Source organism: Manduca sexta, chromosome 11 (genome assembly GCF_014839805.1).
Source record: "Manduca sexta isolate Smith_Timp_Sample1 chromosome 11, JHU_Msex_v1.0, whole genome shotgun sequence".
Lineage (NCBI taxonomy): Eukaryota > Metazoa > Arthropoda > Insecta > Lepidoptera > Sphingidae > Manduca > Manduca sexta.
In genome coordinates, this window is record NC_051125.1 from 1,255,836 (window position 1) to 1,282,703 (window position 26,868).

Genomic DNA, 26,868 nt, shown 5'->3' on the forward strand with positions numbered 1-26,868 from the left:
ATAATGAGAATTAATATTTACAGACGATTTCTAACAAACAGTCCAGAATAAACACTTAAAAATAATATTGACAATGTATCTATTTGAAAAAATATTTTGCATTGCATTTAAATCAATTCTATATTTCTGTGAAATACTTACGAAACTCTTAAATAAATTTACATGACTTTCAATTCGATTTAGTAAGTGAAAGTATTTTTTTATTGAAATAACATTTCGTAGAGGCTCTTAACATAATATATTATTAAAATTCGGGATCAAATCTAGATAAACTGTCTTTGTTGGAAAATTCAGTGGAATTTCAAGCCAGTTTGTTAAAACCCATAAATGATTTATCACAAGAATACTTATATTAATACAAGAGTATTTTGCCTTTGGGAGCATTTTCACAAGAACTAATTTGTTTTTTATTTTTATCTTAATTTTATTGTATCAGCGCTAAATCATATTGGTGTGATATTCATAACAAAAGACGTTATTTTTAATATTTATTTAAAGCTTTATTATACACTAAAAACAAGAATACTGTATTTGAGATAATCAATAAAGATTTAGAGGTAAAAGGAGGTACAATTAGTAGTCTTATTGAAATTAACGAAAAAGGGCAGCCTATACTTACATACATAAATAAATACATGAATAATTATAACACGAATATTAACACCTATATGTATTTGAAATAAAAAAAATTAAAGGCCCTTTCAGTTATTTTATATTTTAAGTAGTATTCATATTTTATACGTATTTAATTTAAACACATTCACTAAAATTCCCCCATTTTAGGGGAATCATAGGGGATTACTCTGTTGGGATACAAGTCCATGCAAAATGCCAACAGCCCGGCATTGTACCTTGATGTGTGTTAGTTCTGACAGTACAAATTCAAAGTACACTTAAATACAAACATTATACTTTATATTGTAAATGTACAGAAATAACTACAAAGATTACTATTATTTTAATTCGTAGCCTCTATGACATCCACTTAACAGTTACAGTAATTATTTGAGTCTTTATCAAACTATTTTGTCTTTCACTTCAATACGTAAAGTTCACAAGTTCATTAGTCATTACTGTCCACTTCACATTTCACAGTTCTTGATCAAATTGTTAGTGCAGATCTTCAATAATCACAAACAGATTAAATACATTCCCTATAACCTTGAATCACTCACTGCACTTTTGATTGCAGTTCATTCGTACACAACGTAGAAGTCCCCGGGCTAGGTGCCGCAATGGAGTATCTTCCTGAACGCCTTCCTGAACTCAGGGTTGAAAATGGTGTAGATGACAGGGTTGAGGAATGAGTTGATGTAGCCAAGCCACGTGGTGAGGATGAACACCGTCACCCCTGGGGAGTACGGCAGCCCTAGTTTGGAGCAAAGGGCGTCCAGGACTGAACAGGTGAAGAACGGCGCCCAGCAAAAGAGGAAGACTCCTGGAATGAGGTAAGACATTAGATTTATTTTACCAACAGTATAGATCGCTTTAATAAAACAATCACTGATAAAGCTGTCCAAAAACAAGTAAATGCGAACTGCGAAACAGTTAAATCATGAATTTTTTTTTGGCTACCCATGATTCATATCCGGGACCTTTTCGACTGTGGAAGTACTGTCTACTAACTATATGGTGACACTAAATACCATATATTATAATACAGGGTGTTATAAAGCTTGTGCTGATACAAAGACACAACTCTATTTCTAGTCTAGCAGCTAAACGGAGTTTAAATACATATAGGGTCTATCTAGATAATTGTGATGTACAATTTTAATACTTGTAGATGCAAATATTATGCTAATCCTAGTGTTAATGGATTCCTTTTGACTAACTGTTAGAAGATCGTTTCATCCTTAGGATTTAGGAATTATACAGTACAGATTTCAGATTATGGACCTATAACTACGTCCACTTAAATCACTGAGATGTTTGTAAGCAATGCTTTGAATTACAAAGCACTGTAAGGTACTCCACTACGCTGTCCTGCAGCTTAACTTTTACATTTAAAATCATGTATTTAGCAGTATATTAAATATATCTTACACTCCTAATTATATTTGCTATTCTTATCATTTAATAGAAAGTAGACTTCAAATTCATTACCTAATACAATAGCGAGGGTCTGAGTGGCCTTCTTCTCTTTCTTGGCGAAGGACTTAGCTCTGAGCTTCCCTGCGCGGTTGGCCCTGAAGATGGTGAACCTCGCAGCGGACGCTGCACTCCTAAACCGTCTCCTGGGCGTGGTGATTATTGAACTGCTGCCCAGACGGCTAAGTTTCTTCCTGCAGACGATCATGTTCATTTTAATTATATTTTTAACAGCAGTGTCTTCATTAGCGTTGATGGATAAATATTACAAATAATCATGTCGATCGGGTAAAGTTGCGTAATGTTTGACATAATTATGCAGGGCTTACTGGGTGTTACAGACTATTTAGTCATGTTTAGGACAGCTATCGAACAGCTTAAAATATAATTGTTTTGTTCCCAACTGTAAATGTATTGCCTCATAATTTGTTAAAACCATTTCACAGATACTAGCAGTCCATAAATTGTGTAATAATTAGTGGAGTGTATTCATTGTTCGGGCCGAATTAAATTCCGAGGGTTCTATTTGCATTTATATTTGATATAAATTGACGTTAGCATAACAATGAGCTTCTGAATTTGTATTTTGGCGAACACCTAAGCTGCCGTGGTAAATTAATCAAATACAATTTATTACCTTTATCCGAAGATATTAATACACTGTATTTTTGGTCTAGTGACAATAATTTGTGGATTGATGTTCTGGATTTGTTTCTAATACTAATTAATTAAATGGTTTTTCAATTATAAAGCCAGAGCTATATTTCACAGGACTTTTAAGTGTTACTAGTATATTATTATATCTTCGGCACCAAATCTACTTCGGCAGTTCATGAAGACAAAACTGTCTACTGCGGATCTATTTCTTTCTTCTACTTCAAATAGAGTCTCTTAAAATACAAGATACTTTAAATTATTGATATTAATATCCTACTTCAGTTCTGGTTTCTTGGGCGGCTCAGTCTTCTCTTCTTGGCTCTTCTTTTCTTCTTTCGGCGTGGGCGAGGCTGGAGGTGTGTGTTCCTTGGTCTCCCCGTCAATGTTGGAGGGCGCGTACCCAGAGTCATTGTTGGTGTTTGGGTCCATCATGGGTATGGGTGAGGCTAAATTAGCCATGATCCTGCGAATGTAACGTTTGTATTATAAAAAGATCCGTTAAAAACTTATATCAGGATTTGCCCGTAGCTTGCAAATATTTCTTTAAAAAAAATATAAAAACAGAACAGAACACGCCTTTGTCCCGAAAGGGTTAGGTAGAGGTGCAACCAGGGTACTAATTTTTTGTCAAGTTTGTTCCGTTCCATGATGGGATGATACTGTGCGCCAAATGCAGACTCCAGGCTGATAGTGAGCAAGAAAATCCAAATAGCCCGATCCGGGTTTCGAATTCAGGATCTCAGAGCATTGGTCGTACTGCACACGCAATACAAGCCACTGAGGTGAAAAATTATAATCAAAATATAATAAAATAGCTTATTATTCGCAAGGACAATGTAATTAAAAAAAATATGTATCCGTTAAGTATTTTCAGATATTAGACAGAATTTTAATGCCACGGCTTAGAAAAAAAGTAGGTCATATGAACACAAAATCTCGACTCCAAAGATCATAGCAAAATTTCAAAATAATTCTTCCACACTGCTATCTGAAATAGACATTACGAGAGTACTCGTGACTGTCACTTACAGTTATCCCAACTGAATCAATGATCATCAATTCTGATTATACTGAGCACTCTAAGAGTCGGCAGTATTACGAATATTCCCACATCCAGTGTATTTACCGCGGGCGGATCGGTATAACGGATGAGCCAAAATTGTCTGCGAAATGGGAACAAATTGCTCTGGATCCATATTCAGGTGATTTTTGGAAGACAAAGCGTTTATTTTGTATGCCTGGGTTTAGTTCTATAGTTATATTTAGTAGAGTTTCTATGGCAGAAATGATTCGACCGGTTAACATACATATAAGAGTACCTACAGTAGATACAAAAAACCGAGGTGTGCGATATTTTTGCTTTTGCTTTTCGAACATTCTTATGACTGTCGAAGTCCTGATAACTATCCTTTTCCTACCAATTATTTTGCGATAAAAAAGATCTGTAAAGTACCAATCTCTTTCTGTTTTCAAGCGATGATAATCATTTACTATGAGATAAGCGGTTTGCTTGTATTTCAATGGAATATCCTCAGTTAGGTCCAATTCTACATCTAAGTCGATCCAATGAAAAAAAATCATAACATTATTTCTTATTTCCACATGAACGCTAACCTGTATGCCTTTCACGGTACATTTGCTGTTTGATAGAGCCGCCTAAACGATCCCGTAGCCAGGTAGAGTCCTTTGATGTGCGTCGAATTTAATAGAATTTGTTCTTGGTATATTTAGAAGTTTAGGGGAGTTCAAAGTTCGGGTAAATTATCTGATTTCTTTAAGAACTATTGAACAGTGAAAAATCTATATCAATAACTATATAACATAAAAATAATTGTTTTGTTTTTAGGATTTCGATAAATTAGGTTCTTATTTCATATATTTAAGCAAATTAATAAGTAGCCTATAACACATTGAGGCCGAAGAAGGCTTCTCCCAATTTTGCAGACTACTAAATGAAAAGCTATAACAAAGATTACACAGTATGTTTTTATAATTTATAGCCACGAAAAAGGCGGATTCATAATAGGACAGAGCAGCTCTCTGCCCTAATGCTTAACTAATCTTAAATTGAGTTCAGGTATTGCATCCATCCAAATTTAAAAATATTTTTTTTAAGCTACTGCTCTAAATCTGAAAATTCTTCACCATTTGAGTTTATTCCACACACATTTGATATTGGAAATCACTTTTGATACGAGTGCAGAAGCGAGAAATACTAGTCTTGGAATGCGAGAGACGTTCTCATTTCTCAGAATTAATAAGGATCGTCTTATTAGCTGTAGCATAATTTCCCAATGTTCAAGTAAAACGGAGCAACAATTAACACGGACTTGGATCAAATACAAGAAACGTTTTCAGCATTTGTTAAAATTGTCGCGTCATTACTTTGGGAACGTGAAAGTAAATTTTAATCATCAGCTTGAACCAGAAATGTAACATTGTACATATCTGCCAACATTTTGATTATCTTTAAGACCTGTTAAATACTTGAAAGTGTTACAATGTACGGCATATTATACGCAGTTAAGTTTGCTGGAATTAAACCATGGAATCGAAGGAGGAAATGTTTAGACTTATGCGAAATCATGGTCATTCGGCTCTAATCACACTAATGTAGAGGACAGTGTACCTTATCAATGCGTGCTATAGAATTCAGTTTCACGTCTTCTTCTTTGACGAACTCCCTGAGGAGGACCAATTCCGAGCTAATCGTTTTAGAAAAGCCCCCTTGAATTTAGACAATCCAGGCCAATCTATGGTTCTTAATAGAAGGATGAGGTAACCATACATACACATTCACGCTTTTTAGTCCTGAAGAGGTAGATAGAGGTGCAACTAGTACGCCCCCATTTCATTATGTGAATTATTGAGGACAAAATTTTTGACTTCGGGCTGATAATAAACAGAAAAACCTAATATAACTGCCCGAACCGGAACTCGCATCCAACCACTCATAGCGGTACTGCCCAATACTAATACGCAACGGAGGCAGTCGAGAATGAGGTACTAATAATTTTACTAACACCAAACCAGATATAGGCATCTTAGGGCTTAACTTTAATCAATAACTGATTAGTAGGTAAATATTGAAATTTCTAGTACACCATGAACAGCTCACTCAGACAATCTGTAACCAGGTGTACACGTGAAGCAATTCGCTCGTTAGTTTCGGCTGTTTGCTCAACTAACGAGTGGTTCCGTCAGATTAATAATACCGCTTGCCATTGAACCGTATTTGTTCTAAATCCAGGCTATCAGCTGAGCTAAGTTATGTGCTGCGGTAAGCTAATAAGTGTGGGCTCTAACTGGATTTATCAGCAAAAATAAGTCCTGTTTTACTGGAAAATATTTTAGCTGGTGCGTTTTGTGTTTTTGTAGAATTGGCTGGGTAACGAATAAGTGTGCAGTCCCATCGCGTATATCAATAGACCGGTTTGGTCATTGCAACATTTATTAGCATTGTAAAATGTCACCTGATGCTTAATAACCTCGATTTATAAATCCTCATTATATCAGAAGACTCATGGTACATTATCGGCTTGAGAAAGGATTACAAAGGAAAGGTATTGACTGCACATCTAAAAATCTCACTTTTGTTTTTTTGTGCACTACTAAGACTACCCTGGACGAGTATTTTAATTATGCTGTAGACAAATATCTGGAGAAATATTTAGATTATAAAAATGATGTTGTATTCTAAATTGGTATAATTTAATTTTTTAACGACATTTCTCCACGCTTTATCAACACTAGCAAAACATGATTGTGTTGTCCTTATATCTGTCCTTTATGGAATACACGCGTAATGTTGTTAAGTCGTAAATCTCTTACTCGACATGCTAAGACTCAAACCTTTCTTATCGGCACGATTTCGGCAAAACGTACAATAAGCCAATTTATATGATACGACGCTTCCTACCAACAAATGTTAGCCAATTAATAGTATGATCTTTGATTTATTACGTCAGATTACTAAAATCAATTAATTTGAGATTGAAAACTCAAAATAAACTTATAATTCAAGAATTTTGTTGTCCATAGAATAATTTCACAAATAACTGAAGGGATCAGATAAATCAGATTTATCAATAAAATAATTAGTTGACCCGACAGACGTTGTCCCGTCTTAACTATGAATTTGCAGCGCGCATTATGTGAATCGCTGACAGTTATTTTAAACAATTGATAGTTATATAAAATAATATCGTTGAGTTTTCTTAAATTTTCTAATTTGTTTGAGTTTTCTTAAATTTCTAATAAGAACCTTCTCCTAACAATAACATACACAACAACAACAAAAAATAGTGACATCGGTCCAGTCGTTCACGCGTGATAGCGTCACCAAGGGAAATAGGGATTCATTTTTATATATATAGATAATATTTTTGTCAACATTTCAGCTTCTGTTTATCCAGTGTCATTTTCGTCGTTTGAACATATTTTGATAGAACTCTCATTGACAGGTTGGAAAACTTTCCAATGAATAATATAAGCTAATCATACTTCAGGGAAGATTTTGAATTCACAAGGTACCGCGATCACAACCTGGTTGCGTAATGAGCTTGATTTGTATGAAATTGTGTTACGGGATTAACGTGCCTAGACTACTAAATTGACTTCAGTATGTTTTGATAACTTAATTATCGCATTATAACGTATTAAGCTGAACGTCTAGACAGAATATTAATATACTATTGAGAATGTTTAGTTTAGGAATGATAACATATTTTGTTGGTTCTTATTTCGTGTATTTAGTGTTTATAGTTGCAGCAGCAAATTACTTAATACTTACAGTCCAGTCTCTTCTACCACCGCTGCCAGCATGAACCGCGCTGATCTGGTATTCGCCAGCTCTTCCGCATATGCTCCCATCTCTGTCCTTCCGAAGCTGGAGATGAATAAATTGTGTCCCGAAAAATTGAGCCTTACTTATAAAAGAATAGTATAGCCTAGTTCTTCTACTGAGCAGGAATTCAAAACAGATGTTGTAGGCGAATATGAATGTTTGGTTTTGGATAAATAGACATACTTATCATCATCGTCATCGACTTCATCATTACTGCCCGAAGCAGTATTGGTTGGTTTGTCTTCTTGCAGCGCTTCTGTGAGGCGCTGGGTTTGAGCCATATTCTCTATCACCACCGCTGCAGCCCCGCTTGATACTGCTGATCCTAATGCTGATGAAGTTTTCTTCGCTACCCGCTGTTTTTTCGCTCTTTGACGTATAGCCTGTGTGGTGGATAAAGATTTTTTTAAGGAATAAGTAGTTTTGCAAGGGAACTAGGGCCGATTAAAATCATTCTAACTTTCAAAATATATATTTGATATTCAACATAATCAGACTGCATTACTAAAACACAAGCAACAACGGAAACGATTATGTTTGGTCTTTCGTGTCTTCTAACTTAAAAAACTCCAATAGTTTTCGATATCGGTTACTAGTTAAGTATATTTTTAATCACGAGGAGAAAATATTCTCCTCGTGATTTAATAACAAATAATATTGGAAGTAGAATGATGATACCGAGAGGAAGACAGTTTCAAACGAACGTACCTTAAATATATTATAATACAGGAACATCATAATGATGCAGGGTATATAGAAAGATCCCAGCGAGGAATAGATGACGTAGTCAGTGTTGTTGAAGAGGCACTGGTTGGGGCTTCGATCTGGGGTGTTGTTGAGCCCCAGCACGATGGGAGAGCCAATAGCACCAGACACCAGCCAGGCAACACCGATCATTGTCCATACACGAGCATTGCTTTTGTGCTTCGCGTATTTGATTGGCTGAGTTACGGCTATGTACCTGTGGAAGATTCTTACTGTTAGGAATTATACAGGGTCATTTTGAAATTGCGTTACTAAATGAAACCACATACTCGTCACCTTTGTGGACATTGTGCCAAAAATCATCCATTAATAACGAATATTTTCACCGAAAATCCTGGTTTTAGTTTTATGATTTTTGATAATTTTGTAATTTAATGAGAATATGGGCTGTGCATGAGTTTATTTCTGAATAAAAGTATGATTTTGCTGTTGCAATGAATTCTTTTAAAGTAGTAGTAGTGGAATTAGGACGAGTAAAATTAAAATGACTTATTATGAATATTTATTTTGTTCGAAACTTACACTTTTTTATTTTACTTCTACGGCTCAAAAAAACTTTTGTTAAGTGTTTTTTACAATTAGATAAGTATGTGGTTTCATTCAGTAACACAATAGATATAGATTTTTATGAAATTACCAACTGAATTAGGGAAAAAGGCAAAAGAGAAAGAGGGTAAGTACTAGTTGGAGTTACAGCTGGTGTATTATATATGCCTCTCTGACGAATTGCATCCTCCGGCTTGTTAGGGCTTTGTAAGTCGTAGATCATTCGTGACTGGCGAGGTCAAGCTTAAGCTCATCTTGACATGTTATTCTGTTAAATGTTATACAAACGTGGCTTAGTTTCTACTTGAATTTGACGAGAATATTTTATGAGACATGATAATTTGGGATCAGTTTTTATAGCACACAGTCGTTTCTATTTTAAAATAAACATTATGCCCGGTGTAATTGCTAACAATAATTAAAATTATTAATGCAATTTCTGGTTAGTTTGTCCTTTGTAATAATGAAGAAATAGATACACATAATGTTCTGTATCGTATAGAATGTTTATGGTTCACAGAGCGTCTAGTTTGTAGGTATACATTTATTGTTTTTAATACAATTAAATGAAAAGATAAGCAAATATGAAAGTCCTCATACGTATCGAAAAAGCACCTATTATCTAATTATTGGAATTTACTTAACCTTATTTTAATATTTTAAAATTGCATCAATTTGCGTGTATTAAGTAATTATGTATATTATCACTCTCAGTAGTAGAGGAGGCCCGGACCCAACAGTGGGACAGTATATAATACAGGGCTGATATTATATTATTATTATAAGTAATTATAGTAATTATTGGAATTTACTTAATTTAATTGAACTCGTAAAACTGCACGGTTTATATGATATACTTTGATTTCAGCATATAATTATTAGGAATATATTAATATCAGATTAAAGTGAACTGTCATCCCTCCATCTATAGCATTTCCGTAATCCCAGTGACTTCACGGCATGAATAGTCTATAGTAAGGCGATTAAGATATTTGATTTGATCGCTTCGGTAGTTCCTAACTGAAATACAGCTGTGTAACGCGCATACACCCAGCAGTAAAAGGGCAGTAAATGTAATACATCTAATATAACAAATAGGTTGTTTTTGGTTTGGAAAAAGGAGTTAATTTCCCCATTCAGTAAATCTATTTTCATAAATCTTATAAGACAGTGAAATGGTCCGAAATCGAAACTAATATTTTAAAGATAAAAGATTTCCTTTTTGAATGTTTTTTTGTAATGGATAAGCTCAAAAAAAAAAAATTAACCCATATTTAAAAATTCTTTTATTAATAGGAAGCTTCATTACCATTGAAAACTAAAGGCTATTTTTATCCTAGAAATGGACGTTAATGTAGGCAGCGTTGTGTGAGATATCATGGTATATACAATTTAAGTTTGAGAGAATGGTTATAGGAGATAATTTAATTAATGATAGATAAGAATAACTAATGAGAAACTGAAGGTAAGAAGCTTAATCCTTATTAGATAACGTGTAAAATCTCATGGCCGCCTTCTACTCGGCGTTTAGTGATACTTTGGAAACGAAACTATTTCCATAAGTGGCCCAACGGGCGAACGAACTACCTAATTAAGAGTGCATTGATCATTGACTTTAAACATACACATTATTTCTAATAATGGACGTGACAAAACAAAAGGCAATCGCCAGAAAAAAAAATTACTCATAACCAAAATAGTTTCAAATTACCGAAATTGTTTCTTAACCCGTCAACACGCGTCACGCTAATTGATGACTGGAGTAATAGAGATAAACGTGGCAACCCTCCACGGAAGGGACGTAGCATTATCGTGGGCTGTATTGTTTGGGACTACTTTATATTTGGAAGGGATGCTTGTTTCGGATTGAAGTCGCTTAGAGTTATTTTTTGAAAGTGAATCAATAGAGATTGTACGTTAACGTACCTTAAGAAGGATGCTATGCCAAAGCGTTGCTATCAAGTATATCTGAGATGTATAAATATACATTAGCATAGCTATTTGTTTAAATACTACTACAACTGACTCCGCTTAGATTTACGGCCAGCCACTTCCCTAACATCAATCAGCTCTGCAGGGTCTAGACCAGAGCCAATTGTCTTATCTTCTTAGGAATATAACAGACCTCCCACTTCACAGCCTTTACTTCTACTAAAGAAAGCAAGCGGTACGAGTTACCTACTGTTTGTTACTATATCCACAAAGTTTTTGCTTGTATTTGGTCAATCAGCCCGTATTTAGTATTGGTATTTACTGTACAACTTGCTTGGACAACTTATATGTTACTAGTTGAACCCATTTCTAGTTTTGATGTTAGTTCGTTGATAGTTTCTGGGAAACTCATCCTAGTTGGATATTTATTAGAACATGTATAAGTTGAAGCTTTGACCCTGAGAGGGTTGGACACGACACAAATGATTCATGGTTCGATAAACTTCTTTAAGTAAAAGAGTTAAATATATAAGTAGCTGTAATAGTTGTTAAATTTGAAATTAAAACCAAGAACCTTACAGATTTTAATTCAAGTGCATTGCTAAACAATCCACGATCATTACATTAACTCTCGCTATACAATGAAAAAAATCTTGTATAAAACATATAAAGACCTATTTTATGTTTTCCCAATCAAAAAGTATATATTTTACTTAATTACCATAAAAACACCCTCGTCAAAACATCCGACTTCTATTATATTCCAATAGTGATATATTAAAACTCGCCGAGACAAATCGTAGTAGCTTATTCTCGAGTACGTGACCTGTCCGCCAGCGCTGTTCTGACAATAACTCCAGATAATTTCGAACGAAGGTCTTTGAAGGAATTGGACGTGAAATGTTGGTAGTATTGTTCGAGAATGGAAAATGTTAGAAAGAATTCGTGACCACCGTACATACGGTCGAATAATAATAATGTTTGGTTCCAACAAACATCTATCGCGGTCAGTTGATTGTACTTGTAGAAGAAAGGTATTATTTTATGGGTCGGTGAGGGATGCCGCGTCTCTCTATGGTCATCAATAACGATAAAAATATCATCAGACGCAATTTACTGTAGCAGGATTTTTAATGGCCATTGCTGTCTCTCATTGCTTGTACCTCAATTATTGTAACTCACAACAACCATCCTGCTTCCACGACTCGAAGCAGTTCAACTACTTTTTAAACGACTTCAAAAAAAGGAGGAGGTTATCAATTCGATGTGATTTTTTTTTATAGAGCTGCCTTTTACTTACTATCTAATTAACTTTACTGTTTTAAAGTTTCATTATAGGCAGCTAATTTACTGCATCAGACTCAACCCAAATTTGAGAGGTCGGCACAGTTGTATCCACCACAGAGAGATCATCTTTGGTCACGATTATTCTCTCTACTTTTATTGCCATCAGATGCAGTGGAGTCACGACCCATGTAATAAAGCCCAAATCCCAAACCTGTCGACAGAGATGGCGACCAGGTTGAATATGCTGGAAGTGGAGCAGGTGACGTCCATCGCGATGTAGCAGTCACACACCACCGCAGGCAGACCCCATACGCCATTGAACTGCAACAAACAATTAGTCAAAAGTCAGAACATCAGTCTTAGAGAATTAAAAAAAAGTTATGAACATAAAAGCTATTGGCGTCGAAATGCAACTCCTTTATATGATATTTAGGGGAGCAATTTCTTAAAACATTCGCTTCTGTCGCTTCGCTGATTGTCGTTCTTTGTATATAAAAGGAAACCTGTGCGTTAAAATAAAGAAAAACTTCAAGTTAATAATGTTAGTGTAGATTTAGTTTCCCAATGGGTGTTTTATAGATGTAGCGCTTATTTAGGCAAGCAACTTTTTCATCTTCGTTTAGTTGTACAAAAATACCTCACCAATTGCCACGAGGCCCGCTCTTCCGTATTTTTGCCAAAACAAAAGCTACAATTTCCCCTGCCCTTCCGAACAATTATCCCCAAGGGTTGCAGCCTATCTACTGCTGCCATAGAGTAACATTAAGATACTGATGTTCTAGAATGTACATGACGGAAAATTAACACGGCTTGTGTATTGACGCATCGAAGATAATATATAATTGCTTAATGATTAATAATGATAAAATTAAATATGATAAATAATAATTGCTTAATTTCCTCGTTATTTTTATTCTGTGGATATTATTGATCTTATTTGTTAGTGCACGTTTTTAAAGTCAGACTTTTCTTATATTTTATTCTGCCATCATATTTTTTTAAAGTAATTCGAAATCAAATTATATTATCTGTTACTAAAAATCCTACCAAACTCTGCCCATTTGTTGCAAAATATAAATAGTTATTTGGGTTAAGTACCTACAAATAGTAGCATATTATTTTAGAAAATTGAACTGTTTGAACTCATTTACTTTATTGAAGGCTGGCACAAATGAAGGAAATAATTTCGCGATGTTTATTCTAGAATAGTCTATAATGATTTGATTCTAGAAGGTTGGTTATGTAAAGCATCTACCTCTATTTATTCTTTGATTGTTTAACGCTAATTAAAGGAGTAGTAAAGGAACGGTCATTATTAGTAATTAGTTTTGGATTATTGTTTCGTCAACTTGGTCAAGAAATAAATATGCGGAGCGCTAAGTCTTGCGTTTGATTCTCAAGTCAGTTAAGTTTTGATTCTTCTAACACGATTCGGGGATGAATGCCTGAAAGTGAATTAAGGTCAGATGATCGGTTATTAAAAAAAACTAAGCTCACCCCTTTGTGAAACATGGTTAAAAATCTTGTATCCATCCCATTTAGAAAAGAGATAAGGTTAAGTAGAAATAAAACCAGTATTGTGTTCTCTCTCACTTTTCTTCTCTCATCTCATCAGTGGATGTCTTAATCAGTTTAGTAAAAAAAAAATATAAACAAGGTTACATTTATCAATATCGTATTTTTTTAAGCATAATTAGTCTTGTTAGTGGATGAGTTGATGATATTCGCCACAACTCAAAACTGCCTAAAATACCAGAGACCTATAAAAATAATTGCAAGACTATAATTGCGTTGTCATCTATATAAAAAAAAAATACGGTTAATTGTTGAGCCTCCGAAAATGTCAACGGCTAGAAAGTCGAAATGTAACAAACCCTATCAACTACAGTTTTTGTAAGACATTTGTACCAGTGCAGTCGAGTGGCTCAAATTATACTGCAAACAAAGCAGAGTATAAAACATCTACCGCCAAAAATACAATAATTCAAACCTAATTCATACTTCAGACAAATAGCACAATGTAGAACATAACCATAAAATCTAATATTTCCGCAATAAAGGCAAAGGAAATGTTATGATCAGCCAAACTGTTACAGTAATTATTTTATGTAAATGAACACCTTTGATATGCTAATGTAGAAAATGTAAACACAAAGTGTTTGTGTTTCAAAATGACGAATCTACGACTTTGTTGCTACTGACAAATTGCGCGTTAACAAAATAGACGAACTGCTTTTGAAGTTTACTATAATTTTTGAAGATTCGTTTTACTGTTCTTTTTTATAAAAGGTTTTGAAAGGAGAAAGTTATTAATTTTGCAACAAATACAAGTTATACATACATATTATAAACAAATAATGCAGACAAAAAGCACTTAAAATTATGTTTGTTACAAAAAAGGCTCCAATTCAGCAATATGCTGACATTGAATCCAGCGCTGATCTTCCGTTAGGCCGTTTGTTTGTTGTAATGAAGGATAAAAAAAATCTTAGCAAAGAATTTAGAAAAATATTTTATTCATTTAAAAAGGACATATAAATAAATAAAACCGCGCGTAAATATTTCCAATTTCTTTTGTTATATAACAGTGGCTAGTTAACTCTAGCAACACCTTGAACCCTACCTGTCAAATTGACGTCTCACAAAAAAGTATTTTGCTTATGCCTTTGCTTGCGTGACAGCTTGTTCCCGAGATGTAAAGTACCTACCCTTTAAAAGACAATCAGATGTAACGTACATAGCTTCACCTTAGTGACAGACAAAAGATAACTTTGACAATTTAATCCTTGAATTTACTACCAAACTTTGACATGTAAGAGATCGCCGAACCATAAATGCTGTCTACCCAATCAGAAATACAGACGTGAACATGCGTTACTATTCACTTTGACCGCAGTCCTGTGAGTTAGCTGTATGGAGACAATTATTTAGAGCATATTGTAATTCGGCTACACAAAGGCTTGTAACATGTCTGACAGCTTTGTGAATTCCTTTGTATGTACCAGAGCATTTACATCGATAATTACTGAACCAAACATCAAATACACTGGGTAATTAATATGATAATTATACAAGTATAGGAATTGTCTTCATCGTCTGTTTGTATGCTACTCTAATTTGGGACCGTTACATATTTTTTTTTATTTATATTGCAGATATTTACAAGACCATGAATAGTGATGAATACTGTTTGTTATTGTGAAGATGTTATCCTCTCTGTAGGTTTATGGGTAATATAGAGCTCCTGATAGCTTGATAGACATTGACGGTGTGTTTTTTTTATACGGGTTCGACAAAGTAACTCCACTGCATCTGATAGTAAGTGGAGTAGGGTCCAATAGAATGTCGACTGACGAGAGATGATTACCCTCGACAGTCGACACAATAGGGGACCGGACAAATTTTCAGAACGTGTTTTAAATTGATCATTGTGGATATAAATAGCCAAGAAAAATAGTATTTTGCACAAATAAAGCTTAAAAAGTACATAAAACCATGCCTAAATGTTAAATAGCAATAATTCCCGCGCAAACGCTACATTATGTCATTTCGTCTCGTGTGACGTCATACGTGGATAAAGCAACTTGACAAGTCTTGTCATTTGAACAGTGATTCAATAATGCCAGATTAGGGTTATTTACCCTAGATTTAGGGTAAAACAGAATCAGCAGGGTATTTTTTATGGTAATTTTTGGGGTAATTCTACGAGTTAAGGTATTAAAGCTATTGTTTCACGGTATTGTAATAAATATTGAGCTTAGAGAAAGATGTTTCCTACAAAAATTGTAGGCCATGAAACAATTATAATTGTTTATTCAATACAATTTTCGTGTACAGCTAGTTGTTCCTAATAAAATGAGATAATTAAATTAATAATTATTGAAGTGGAAGTGAAGAAAGAAATGGCGTCTGCACAGATAAGGATATAGAAAAAAAAAGTACCGAATTATTTATGATTGGTTTAAGGGTAAAATTTTAAATTCCAAATAATCCTGGGGTAAAGAGAAATTATGATCTGGCAACACTGCATAGACCGTGTTAATCTCAGGTTACTGTGTAACAACCAGAATTCTATATAAATAATTATTCTATTCCATATCATGTGGCAGCTAAAACATAAATAAATACATCTCATAGCCATAACCTCCTGGGTGTACAAATGATTTAATTAATTGAAATATTCATCGATTTATTTTAAAATAACACAACGCGGTATGACATCCAGATGACGTCTGTTTGTTTACATTTTACCCACGTGTGACGTCATGCGCCGTGATTGGTGTTTCATTTGCCGTAAAGAATAGACTAAAAATATTATAATTATTGTATTTTATTTATTGATTTAAAAATACAAATCACAACTCTTTTACAAAAACAAATATGAGATAATATTTTTAATATTAGAAACTTTACTTTAAACTGAATTTCAGATTTTTTGGTAATACCTGTCCGGTCCCCTATTGTGCCGGCCTGTTGGAATCGGATATCCTATATAATGTCCTGATAGAGTCTTATTATTTTTACTTTATTCGAAGACAGATGGCTTAAAGGCTCTCCTGATAGTAAGCAGTCATCAAAGCCGCATCCAAGCCGCTGCCTACCGTTAAAAAACTATTTTAAACTCCGTTTGAAGTAAAATATGTCATAAATCCAGGAAACATAGGGGAAGGGATTTCATTCCAAAGTACACGTATTCCTTTGTTCCTTGCACTTATATTACCTCAATACAATAATACTTATTAACCCATTTCGGCACACAACACATTAGGTATAAAAAGGTCATTTTTGCATAAAAACAAAAACATCAGCAACAGCTGTAAATCGAGGTTGATAAAGTTCATAATCATTTGGGGAAGTAGGTCAGTGTGTCCGAATATAGGGGCACCTGCGAATCGAAACGGATTTTACGGAGGGAAAGAGGATTGGAAACGCGTTCTATTTGTATTATGTTATTTTAATAAAATTACTTTTTGCCGTCGTAAAGAAATAATCATAACCTAAAAATTCTCAGTACGAAGGTTGAAGCCTATTATAGTGGCCCACGTAAGTCTATCGCATTCCGGGATTAGCCTGTGTATATCCGGTTCCAACAGGCCGGGATAATTATGTCATGATATTGTGACATTCTACTGGACCCCTCTGCACTGACCCTCAGGTGCAGTGGGACAAATTTCCCGTGTCCATATAAAAAAAAAAAATTATAACGTAGGAATTATTAATATCTTGATAGTAGTTTCACACATTCCCTACCGTTTAATAATATCAGCCCTGTATTATATACTTCCTCACTGCTGAGCATGGGCCTCCTCTACTACTGAGAGAGATTAGGGCTTAGTCCACCACGCTGGCCTAGTGCGGATTGGTAGACTTCACACACCTTCGAAATTCCTATAGAGAACTTCTCAGATGTGCAGGTTTCCTCACGATGTTTTCCTTCACCGTTAAAGCGAACGATAAATTCACAAAAAGTGCACACACGATTTTAAAAAAGTCAGAGGTGAGTACCCTTTGGATCTGAACCTGCGGACATTCGTCTTGGCAGTCCGTTCCACACCCAACTAGGCTGTCGTCTACCGTTTACCTATAAACAAATATCTCCTTATAAATTTTGCATACATTCATTAAAATCTATTTAAGTTAAATTGAAGTCAAAAGTGTTCAACAAAATTTTCAATTAACGCCTTAACCCTACCAGATAGAGATCAAAACGAGTTGTCACGTGGCGGCTATTGGAAAACACTTTGCAACCAATCGTGCAAGGTGTCGGGTTAATGCGAGCGCTGGGCGCATTGTGCCGCGCGTGGGTCGGGTTGATTACAGAATTTGCGACTGATTTTAGAACTGCTCTTCTGCATAATCAGATAATTTTTCTCAACACCCACAACGCTGGTGACTAAGCATTGCTGGTGTGGACTGTAGAGGTATATAAATACAGGGTCAATAAAACCACGTATTCGTCTTTATTTCTATTAACATTATGCTAAATATCTTCTATGCAAAACGATTATTTTCAACAGAAATCTCGGTTTTACTTCTAATTTTTTTAACATTGTAGTTTAGGGCGCATGAAGCGTGAGTGTATATTTGACTGAAAAAGTGATGTTGCCAAGGTAACTATTCTCTTATAGTAGTAGGTGGCATTAAGGCGTGATAAATTAATATGAATATTTATTGGAATTTATTTTGTTTAAAACGTACACTTTTCTTTTCTATGGTTAGAGTTTGTATGGCTGGAGTTCGTTTGTTTCATAGTTCCCAAATTTTTCTTTTACGGAATACGATTTCTCCGAGCGTTAATAGGGATCTATTATTAAACTATTTTCATAGCAATAGGCACACCATGAAATTAAACCAATCAAAATAAGTCATATGTGAACGTAACGACCAAACTTTTTGTAATTGGTCCATTCCTGCAATCGTTCGGTAATTAAGGATTATGACGGCTAACTGGTCGCGGTAATTCAAACTATCAAGCCAGATTTACCTAGCCACGAACAATAACTTTATATGATTTTTTATGATAGTTGATCAGCAATTATTTAGATTAAGATTTTCTGAAAACTGTACCTTTTTAGTATTTGTATAGAGCCGAAAAGTGACAGCTCGTTCGAGACATTTTGTACCATTTTTTATATTACAACTTGACAGCGATATAGGAGTTATTCAGATAGCGAATTCCATATCAGTGGTTGTCCAATAGCCAACCGTCGAAATAATATATTTGTAACATATATTATCTTAATTTTATTTTTCTGTTTTTCACTATATGAACTTTTTTGGTGGTGGTAGGATATATTTAATATCCGCTGGGATAGCGCCAAGAAGACCTAAGACCGCGCTAGTTGGCGAAATATGGAAGAGGCCTTTACTCAGCATTGGGTAGATGAAGGCTGAAGAAGAAGAAGAAGGGATAGCCACCACCGTATAAAAAGATATCAGTCTGTGTATATTCGGTGCCAACAGGCCTGCATAATTGTGTCGACTGCTAAGGGGTAATCATGTCTTGCCAGTCGATACTCTATTGGACCCTACTCCACTTACCGTCAGGTGCAGAGCGGTCACTTTGTCGTGACCTTATTAAAAAAAGGGACTATAGTCATTAAATCTCACACTTCTCCATACGCGCAACATGCTTAAAAAGAGGTATAAAGTTTTTTCTTCACATTTTAATATAGACAAATGGGTTCTTGATTCGTGTTGTCTGCGCGTTTCAATATGTATTTGAACGCGTAAAAGTCCAATTTTCGACTACATAGTGTTTATTATTAGTTCAGTTGCACTTAAATTGTACCTTGGCACTTCAAAGGAACGTTACGTGCTTAGGCTCTTAGATATTTCTTATACTTTTAACATTTCAGTTTAAGAATTCCTAAAACCTAGAATTATTTAAACCACCTTTCAATACAGGATGGCATCGGAAAGCACTTGGCACCCAATCGGCCGAATGCCATATTCCAATTTACGTCCCATCCCGACGGTAAGTGGCTCCTTTCAAACGGGACTTGTTTATTCCCCCCAGTTCGTTCACCCGGCATTAGAGTGCTAATGGATACGTCAACCGTGAATGATTTTGTAATTATTGCGAAATCCTTGTTATCTTTTTGAATGGTGTATGGTAATCTGATTCGTGTGTAGTTAATATGTTGTATTGGTTTAGGAATCGACATTTAAAAATAGCAGTTCTTGTTCAGACATCCTGCGGCTGATGATGGTGATTTAAAATAGGCCAAATCGGAATTGGATAAGAACATTACTATAATAATACTAATATCTTTATTATTATTTCAACACATCACGCCTTTATCCTAGAAGGGGTAGGCAGAGGTGCAACCTAAGCACCCACTTTTGCCAAGTGTATTCCGTACCATATGTGATAGGGAAAGAGCCTATCGCCATATCGAGTACAAATGCCAGACTCCAGCTTGATAGTGAAAAACCCAATATCACTTTTCCTGACCCGGGATTTCAACCCACGACCTCAGAGCGTTATTGTATCGCGCAACACGACTATGCCACCGAGGCAGTCTTCAGCATTATTATTTAGCATGTAAAACGTGTCGATCAGTGTCGAACTTTTGCACGAACTAATCGCAAGCAAATCCTATTACAAAACCCTTACTGAATCTGGAAATCTACGCTAACATTTCCCAATAGATTACTAGACTAGAATCAACGACAGGTTACTATTACCAAATAAAACGTCTCCCAAACTTGATGGCTTGATAAATCGCATGGTTTTCGTTGACGTTCGAGCTTTACGGTCCATCGGCGGAGTCCCTTGTCTTAGGGTCCGACAGGGACGTATGCTATACATTTAATAACACGACCCTTTCCGAATTGATAGGACCTTTTATGGTGATGAGATTTATATATCTTCTGGAATGGATATACTTTGCATTGAGGTCGTTTCCTGTTATGACTGAATTATCGCTTGACCGATGCTTTCTGAATTAAACCGTGAGATCTAATCTTATTTTCCGCTAATGTTCTACAAAATTATACACGTCAAAGGTGACGTATATACGACGTATATATAGATTCATCTATTTTCGATGTTTATGTGTTTGTTAGAAGCCCAAATTCAAGAAAATTTACACTTTGGTGTCATTTTACATTAGCCCTTTAATAGGTTAATTAGCTGTTAAATGTAACTAAACAAAGTGAAGAAGTTCGTGTTAAGTCTTACTTGGCACCTTCAATAAGTTTAAAGTGTTTTAGACGGGAAAAGTTCTTTATACACATATTAGGGTAGACTTACACACACATCACGCATTTATCTCCGAAGAGGTATGCAGAGACGCAACTAAGACACCTACTTTTCGTCAAGTATGTTCCGTCCCATGATGTGATAGAGGGCAAGCCTATCGCCACATCAGGCACAAATTCCAGACTCCGGGCAGATATGAGTAGAAAAACCTAAATATCTCTTTGCCTGACCAGAGATTTGAACCCACCGTACCGTAGATATGCAATATGGTACCTACCCAAACTGCCTCATTCCTAATACGTATAAGTCTCATAGCGTATACCACTTTTACATTTCAGTATATAGAGCGTCATTAAGCCTGATGGGCCAAGCGATTAGGCCCGCGCGAGTGTTCAGCCTTCAGCCGAAATTAATTGAGGTCATTGCACGATCCTGCTTATTTTTAAGATCAGATGTGTCATAATACGGGTTTATATCTGGGAAATCTAGTTTAGGGTTGGAGGACATTGTAGCCAGTGTAATTACTGGACATAGAGACTTAACATCTCATGTCTCGGGATGGCGAGCGCAGTAGATACCAACAATACTTTGTAATTGAAGGTGTTGGATGGTGTTTCTACTGTTTATAGGCGTTCGTATCGCTTACCATCGTGCGAACGGCAAGCTCGTCTCGTCATTCAAAGCATTAAAAATCCTTGTGTCCTGGCTTATGAACAAAGATACTGGGAAGTCTAATTAAACCCCGTTCATAGTTCAAAGAAACCTTTGTCAACTTGCAAAAATTAACCAAAAGTTTATTTTTATGATCCGTTCCCGGCTCTTAATTTTTTATAATAAAGTCAGAAGAATACATTGCTTTCTTGATGGTACGCGCCATGAATGCTGGTAACAACATCGACCAAACCGCACCGCATTTGTCGACCAGTGGATTGTGGTATTGAATAAACTTGCTAAATTTACATCTTAGCTTCTTCCGTGTGAAGTTCTTTTTTCGGTGTAAAAATAAACCCAGAACTTGGTCTATCTGCTTTCAAAATTTTATTTAAATGCGTTTACTAAATGTTTACAAAACGTCACATTTATAATATTAGCAGTACAGGATTAAAAAAAAAAACAAACAAATACGCATCCCGGCTGTATCTCCAAAGAAGGCAGAGGCGAACCACCACCCACTTTTGCCATATATGTCTCTTGATAGATACGGAGCGAGTTAATCATTATATAAGCAACAAGTTCCAGACACCGGGCAGAAAAACCTAATATAATTTTTCCGAACCAGAATTCCAACCAACCTTAGAGCGATGATTGAATCTTTGTCTAATTATGCTAAAAAGGACTTCTGAGTCCTTCACAGGACTCTCGATACAGGCTTACCTACTGTGGAGACCGTTGTCAATACATTTATTAATTTCGTACATGACTAAAATTCATTCTTTGTATATTTGTTATATAGCAAGGTCCTTTGTGTTAATTTTTTTCATGATCGTACCGCAGCCGCAGTACAACGCCATGGAGGTCTTAGTCCAGTCTTAGTAGCCACTTCATTTCATAATACCCGACATGACAACCTGATCTCCAAATAACTTAATCTAAGAAGCGAAACTATTATCCGACGTAACCTGAATCGAAACTTTAAGTGTAAATTACAAATGTTGCCGCGGCCGTCCAAAAACCCGACCCTTTTCACTTCCAGCATGTTTATTAACTACGGTAAAGGCTTAAACTGTGGATCCCTTTATCGTATATCTTCAGGGTCTCCGGAACTTGGCGACCTCCTAAGGTCATTATTGACTTAAGAGTTGTATGAATATTGTGAGTGATCTTTTGCATCAAGAAGTAGTTATAAGCTTATGGTTGTGCACCTGAAGAATTGACAAGGGTATCAGATATATTATGTTTCGCTGCTTGGTAGAAGAAGTAAACATTACAGTAGTAGATTTTAGTCTTGGGTATAAGTAAAGAACTACAACTGAATCTCCAGGAATATGACTAAAACAAAGATCTAACATTCTACTTCCTAAATACGCAGTTACTGAACTAAAAAATCGACTATAATGTATTAACAATATTGCAAATGGAAACAGTATTTCTAAAACATTGGAAAAAAGAGCTAAACTGATTTGAAATGGGTCAGCAGTGGGCTAACAAAGTCTACAGAGTTTGTTTGTTAAACAAAATCGCTTCGAATGGATGGAAATGAACAGACAACAAAGTACCACATATACATACGGGGATGATATTTAGAAGGGATTTCAGAATTTATTTTTGTTGCAGTATTTTATTAATGGAATCGAGATGGCATTGAGTAGCTTTGATCACTCATTGATCTAATGATGTCTTTATATTAATGAAGAACCTATCAATTTATTTATCTAAGCGGCACAACTGCTCATTCTAAGTAGCATCATCACCAAAATTTTGAATTACAAAGTAACGCCACGCAGTTGCATTGCGTTATACATATCTATATGATATCATATATCGTCTAAATTCTCATTTAAAGTTTCAATTTCTAGTGTTTTAGATGCGATATGACAGCATTACGTGGACTCAACCGTCTCGGCCTATATTTCAAACTTTATATTTTAGTTGACTTTTACGATGACCATAAAATATAACGGTTCTAGTAGATAAGAATTTAGACGCTTATAAAAATATCAGTTTTGACATAGAGGTTCTGGGATGTAAAAGGTTCCGTAGGAATTCGATTATTACCTTTTTATTTACAATAAGCATTTTTTTTATTATTGCTTTGAATTATGAAACGCGCTTCCCGTTCGCCTGATGGTAAGCGATACGACCGCCCATAAACAGTAGAAATACCATCAACACCTTGAATTACAAAGTATTGTTTGGTATTCCACTGCGCTCGCCATCCTGAGATATGAGATATTACTTAAGTCTTATTATGTCCAGTAATTACACGGCTACAATGTTCTGCAAACTACTGCTTGGCGGCAGAAATAGATATTGAGGTACCGACCTACCCAGGTGGACTCTCACCTATGAGAGACCTACCACTAGTAAATTAGTGAGTGACGCATTAGATTCTCAATCACAAACATCAAAATCAAACGACATCGACTTACGAGTCGCGTTTTTTGGGACGTTCTAAGAAGCATTACGTTTATCTGTTTATCGAACTTAGTTAAGATTTTTCGGTAAGTAATATTTAAATCAATAACCCTTTCACTTAATGTCATGTTTCATTTTAAAAGAAAGAGAATAATCTGGACATTATACGAGAGTATAGACAAATAAAATAAATTGATGAAAACAAAGACTTTAATATAAATATAAGTATAACAATGGTTTATTTCTGTCACGAATATCGTGCATTAGTCGAGACGCAGACGCCATTGAGGCTCGTGTACTGTGAACAGCTGAGCGGCGACGATACCCCGCACAATGGCATATTGTCACGGGTATTATGCACCTAATTGTACATCTCTACGTGCATGTATGGTATAGGTATGGTAGATAATGTAGAACTATAATATCTTATTTATGATATTTATTTTCAGCCTATAAATTTTCTTTAAGTTATGGTAATACTCAAATATGCAAAAAAAAGGAAAAGAAATATGTACAGTCCACACCTTAAAACTTATTCCGATAACTCTAAAACATTGTTGTCTGTTCGAGGAGATAGTTTGACTCTTTTCCTTCCCTACTCAACCTTTTTGAAATAGGATATACAAAAGCTGATCTCAAAAACACTTACATGGGCAACTTATGACTGGTATAAAAATAAATGATATTAATGTGGTATAAACTTACCAAATAATAGACTCCAAACGGCATCACAACGACCGCCACCAACAGATCAGCGACCGCCAAACTCACTATGAAATAGTTCGTCGCAGTCTGCAGACTCCGCTCCCGCGCCACACTCAATATCACCAACACGTTACCGAATAACGTTAGCAACGGGAACACCAACAATGATAACGCCCACAAATTATATTCACTCACTTCACAAGTGCTGTTGAAACTACAGTTCGATAATCCGTAAAAATCAAAGTCTTCGAACAAGCTAGAGTTACTTTTAAAGCTTTCGTTTATTTTGATAACTAAATCGGAGTTGTTTATAGCTCTTTCCGCGAAGGATCTGTTGTAAACGTCGGGGTCTGGTGGTCTTAAACGAAAATCCGTTATTTTTGTAGCACTCTCGCACTGGTCGGAACAACCGTTACTTTTCTGAATATCCATTTTGAAACGATTCATTATATGAATCTAGATCCTTGGCGCGTCGGTCTTGGCTTCATTTTTCTGTTCTGAAACAAAAGTTCCAAGTTATTTTTATATTTAAGATGCAAGGGTTATGGGATTGGAATAGACTGTTGAGATGAAAGGTCTAAGGTACGAATTCAGAGCGTAAGGATTTTCAGATACTAATACTACAGCCGGCTTTATGTGCATCTTATAAAGAACAAGGTTTATTAGTAGTCATTTTGCAGCGCTTAAGTCTCCTACAATTATTAGTATAGCTTCGCCTTCGTAAAATATCGACCAGCGAAAGAATGATCTGATGGGAATAACATTTCGCTTTACGAATACTTTGGAAGAAAGAAATGTTTAATGGTGTGGCAAAGGTAACTATTTACCCACCTATTTGAAGAGAGAGGTGTGAACTTCGTATATTAAAAAGACATTATTGAAGGCGGTAATCGTCATATAGGTGTAATAAAGAAAAGCAAAACAAAGGCTTCTACCCATCTCTTTGAACGTAAAGATAATTTAGCGTAGTCAATCTTAATATAGAGTCGAGAACATCGCTTCTCATTACGACTCAAGCCTATTTGCTTACATACACTCATTATCAGAGGTAGATCCATTTGGGATCGTGAATACACTTCGTATAATGGATATTTCTCGTTTAATTAATGATCATGATTATGAACTTACATACGATGTACTTAAGGATTAGAATCGATACATTACACATTTTTACTATGGAAAAAGACATATTTGGTCAATTAAGGTGAAATTTCCTTGCCTTCTCCCCTCCTCCCATCCTAAGAAGGTTCCTTTTCCTTTCCTCACACTTCCTTTCCCCAGATATCCCTTTTTTTCTGGGCCATGCAGTCGCTAAGCTGGGGGATTCCAATATCCCATTCACAAGTTTCTCCCTGTGTTGACTGCGGGATACTATTATATCATTTTATTCATTATAAAAAAACCGTGTAACCTATCGACCTATAATTCCAATAGCACGCAAACGTGTAATACTCCTTTTTTCGTAAGCAGTTAGACGCCCCATCAATCCTATGGCGTACATAAAAATCGCCGGCGACACGAACTCTCGTCAAACAGTCGTTTGAGCGAGTGCGGGAAACGCCGCGGGAAATGGTTTATGTGTCGAAAACATCGCTCCTGATGTAAGAGATTGTTTACGACACACTTTTATGTTCTGAATTGTTGATATTAGTTTGGATATCTTCGACTATTTCATTTTGAGTATTATCCACCATTTTTGCTAGTGGGACCGGTCGTATTCAAGCCAATTTTGCTGATAAATATCCTACCGCGCTCAGGGATAATTTACTTTTGTACTAGTGAAATTATTATAACTAAAATTTATCTTTGTTTTATAGTGTTCAGTTTTGGAGTTCTACTTTATTTCTAAAAAATATATGTTTTTTACTAGCTACTTTTAAGCTAAAAAATAACTTTTTTTTATATGGGTTCGGCAAAGATATCCCACTGCATCTGATGGTAAGTGAAGTAGGGTCCAATAGAATGTCGACTGACGAGAGATGATTATCCTCCGATAGTCGACACAATTATGCTGGCTTGATGGAATGAGTAAACGAAAGAAAATCAAATTAATACAAGAGAGCGAATATTTTTGAACTACTATAAATACCCCGATTCTCGGCCCCTAGAGATTGTCTCGAGAAATAGCAATGCTTACAAAAACACGGCAATTTTGGCTCCATGGCACCTGATGGTAAGTAGGATGGCAATCAGATAGAGCACAGACTGACGGGAGAAGTTATACTTTACCAGTCAACATAATTATGTCTTTTAGCCG

The 26,868-nt window shown here is 35.5% G+C and overlaps 1 protein-coding gene across 1 annotated transcript; it reads right to left on the reverse strand.

The window, feature by feature from the left end:
• Window positions 1–1,021: 1,021 nt before the first annotated feature.
• Window positions 1,022–25,058, reverse strand: LOC119189012 (dopamine D2-like receptor). The gene is made up of 8 exons (XM_037437547.1): window positions 24,612–25,058; window positions 12,336–12,445; window positions 8,303–8,555; window positions 7,778–7,977; window positions 7,541–7,636; window positions 3,026–3,211; window positions 2,107–2,285; window positions 1,022–1,438 (listed from the first exon to the last, which is right to left on the reverse strand). The coding sequence occupies exons 1-8, from the start codon at window positions 25,056–25,058 to the stop codon at window positions 1,224–1,226; spliced, it is 1,686 nt and encodes a 561-aa protein (XP_037293444.1). The 3' UTR covers window positions 1,022–1,223.
• Window positions 25,059–26,868: the final 1,810 nt, after the last annotated feature.

Coding starts and splice junctions, on each gene's coding strand:
- LOC119189012 (XM_037437547.1), bottom strand. CDS start 25,058: ATGAATCGTTTCAAAATGGATATTCAGAAAAGTAACGGTTGTTCCGAC. Junction 8,556..12,335: donor GTCGCCATCTCTGTCGACAG/GTTTGGGATTTG, acceptor AATCTTCCACAG/GTACATAGCCGTAACTCAGC. Junction 7,637..7,777: donor GTCGATGACGATGATGATAA/GTATGTCTATTT, acceptor ATTCATCTCCAG/CTTCGGAAGGACAGAGATGG.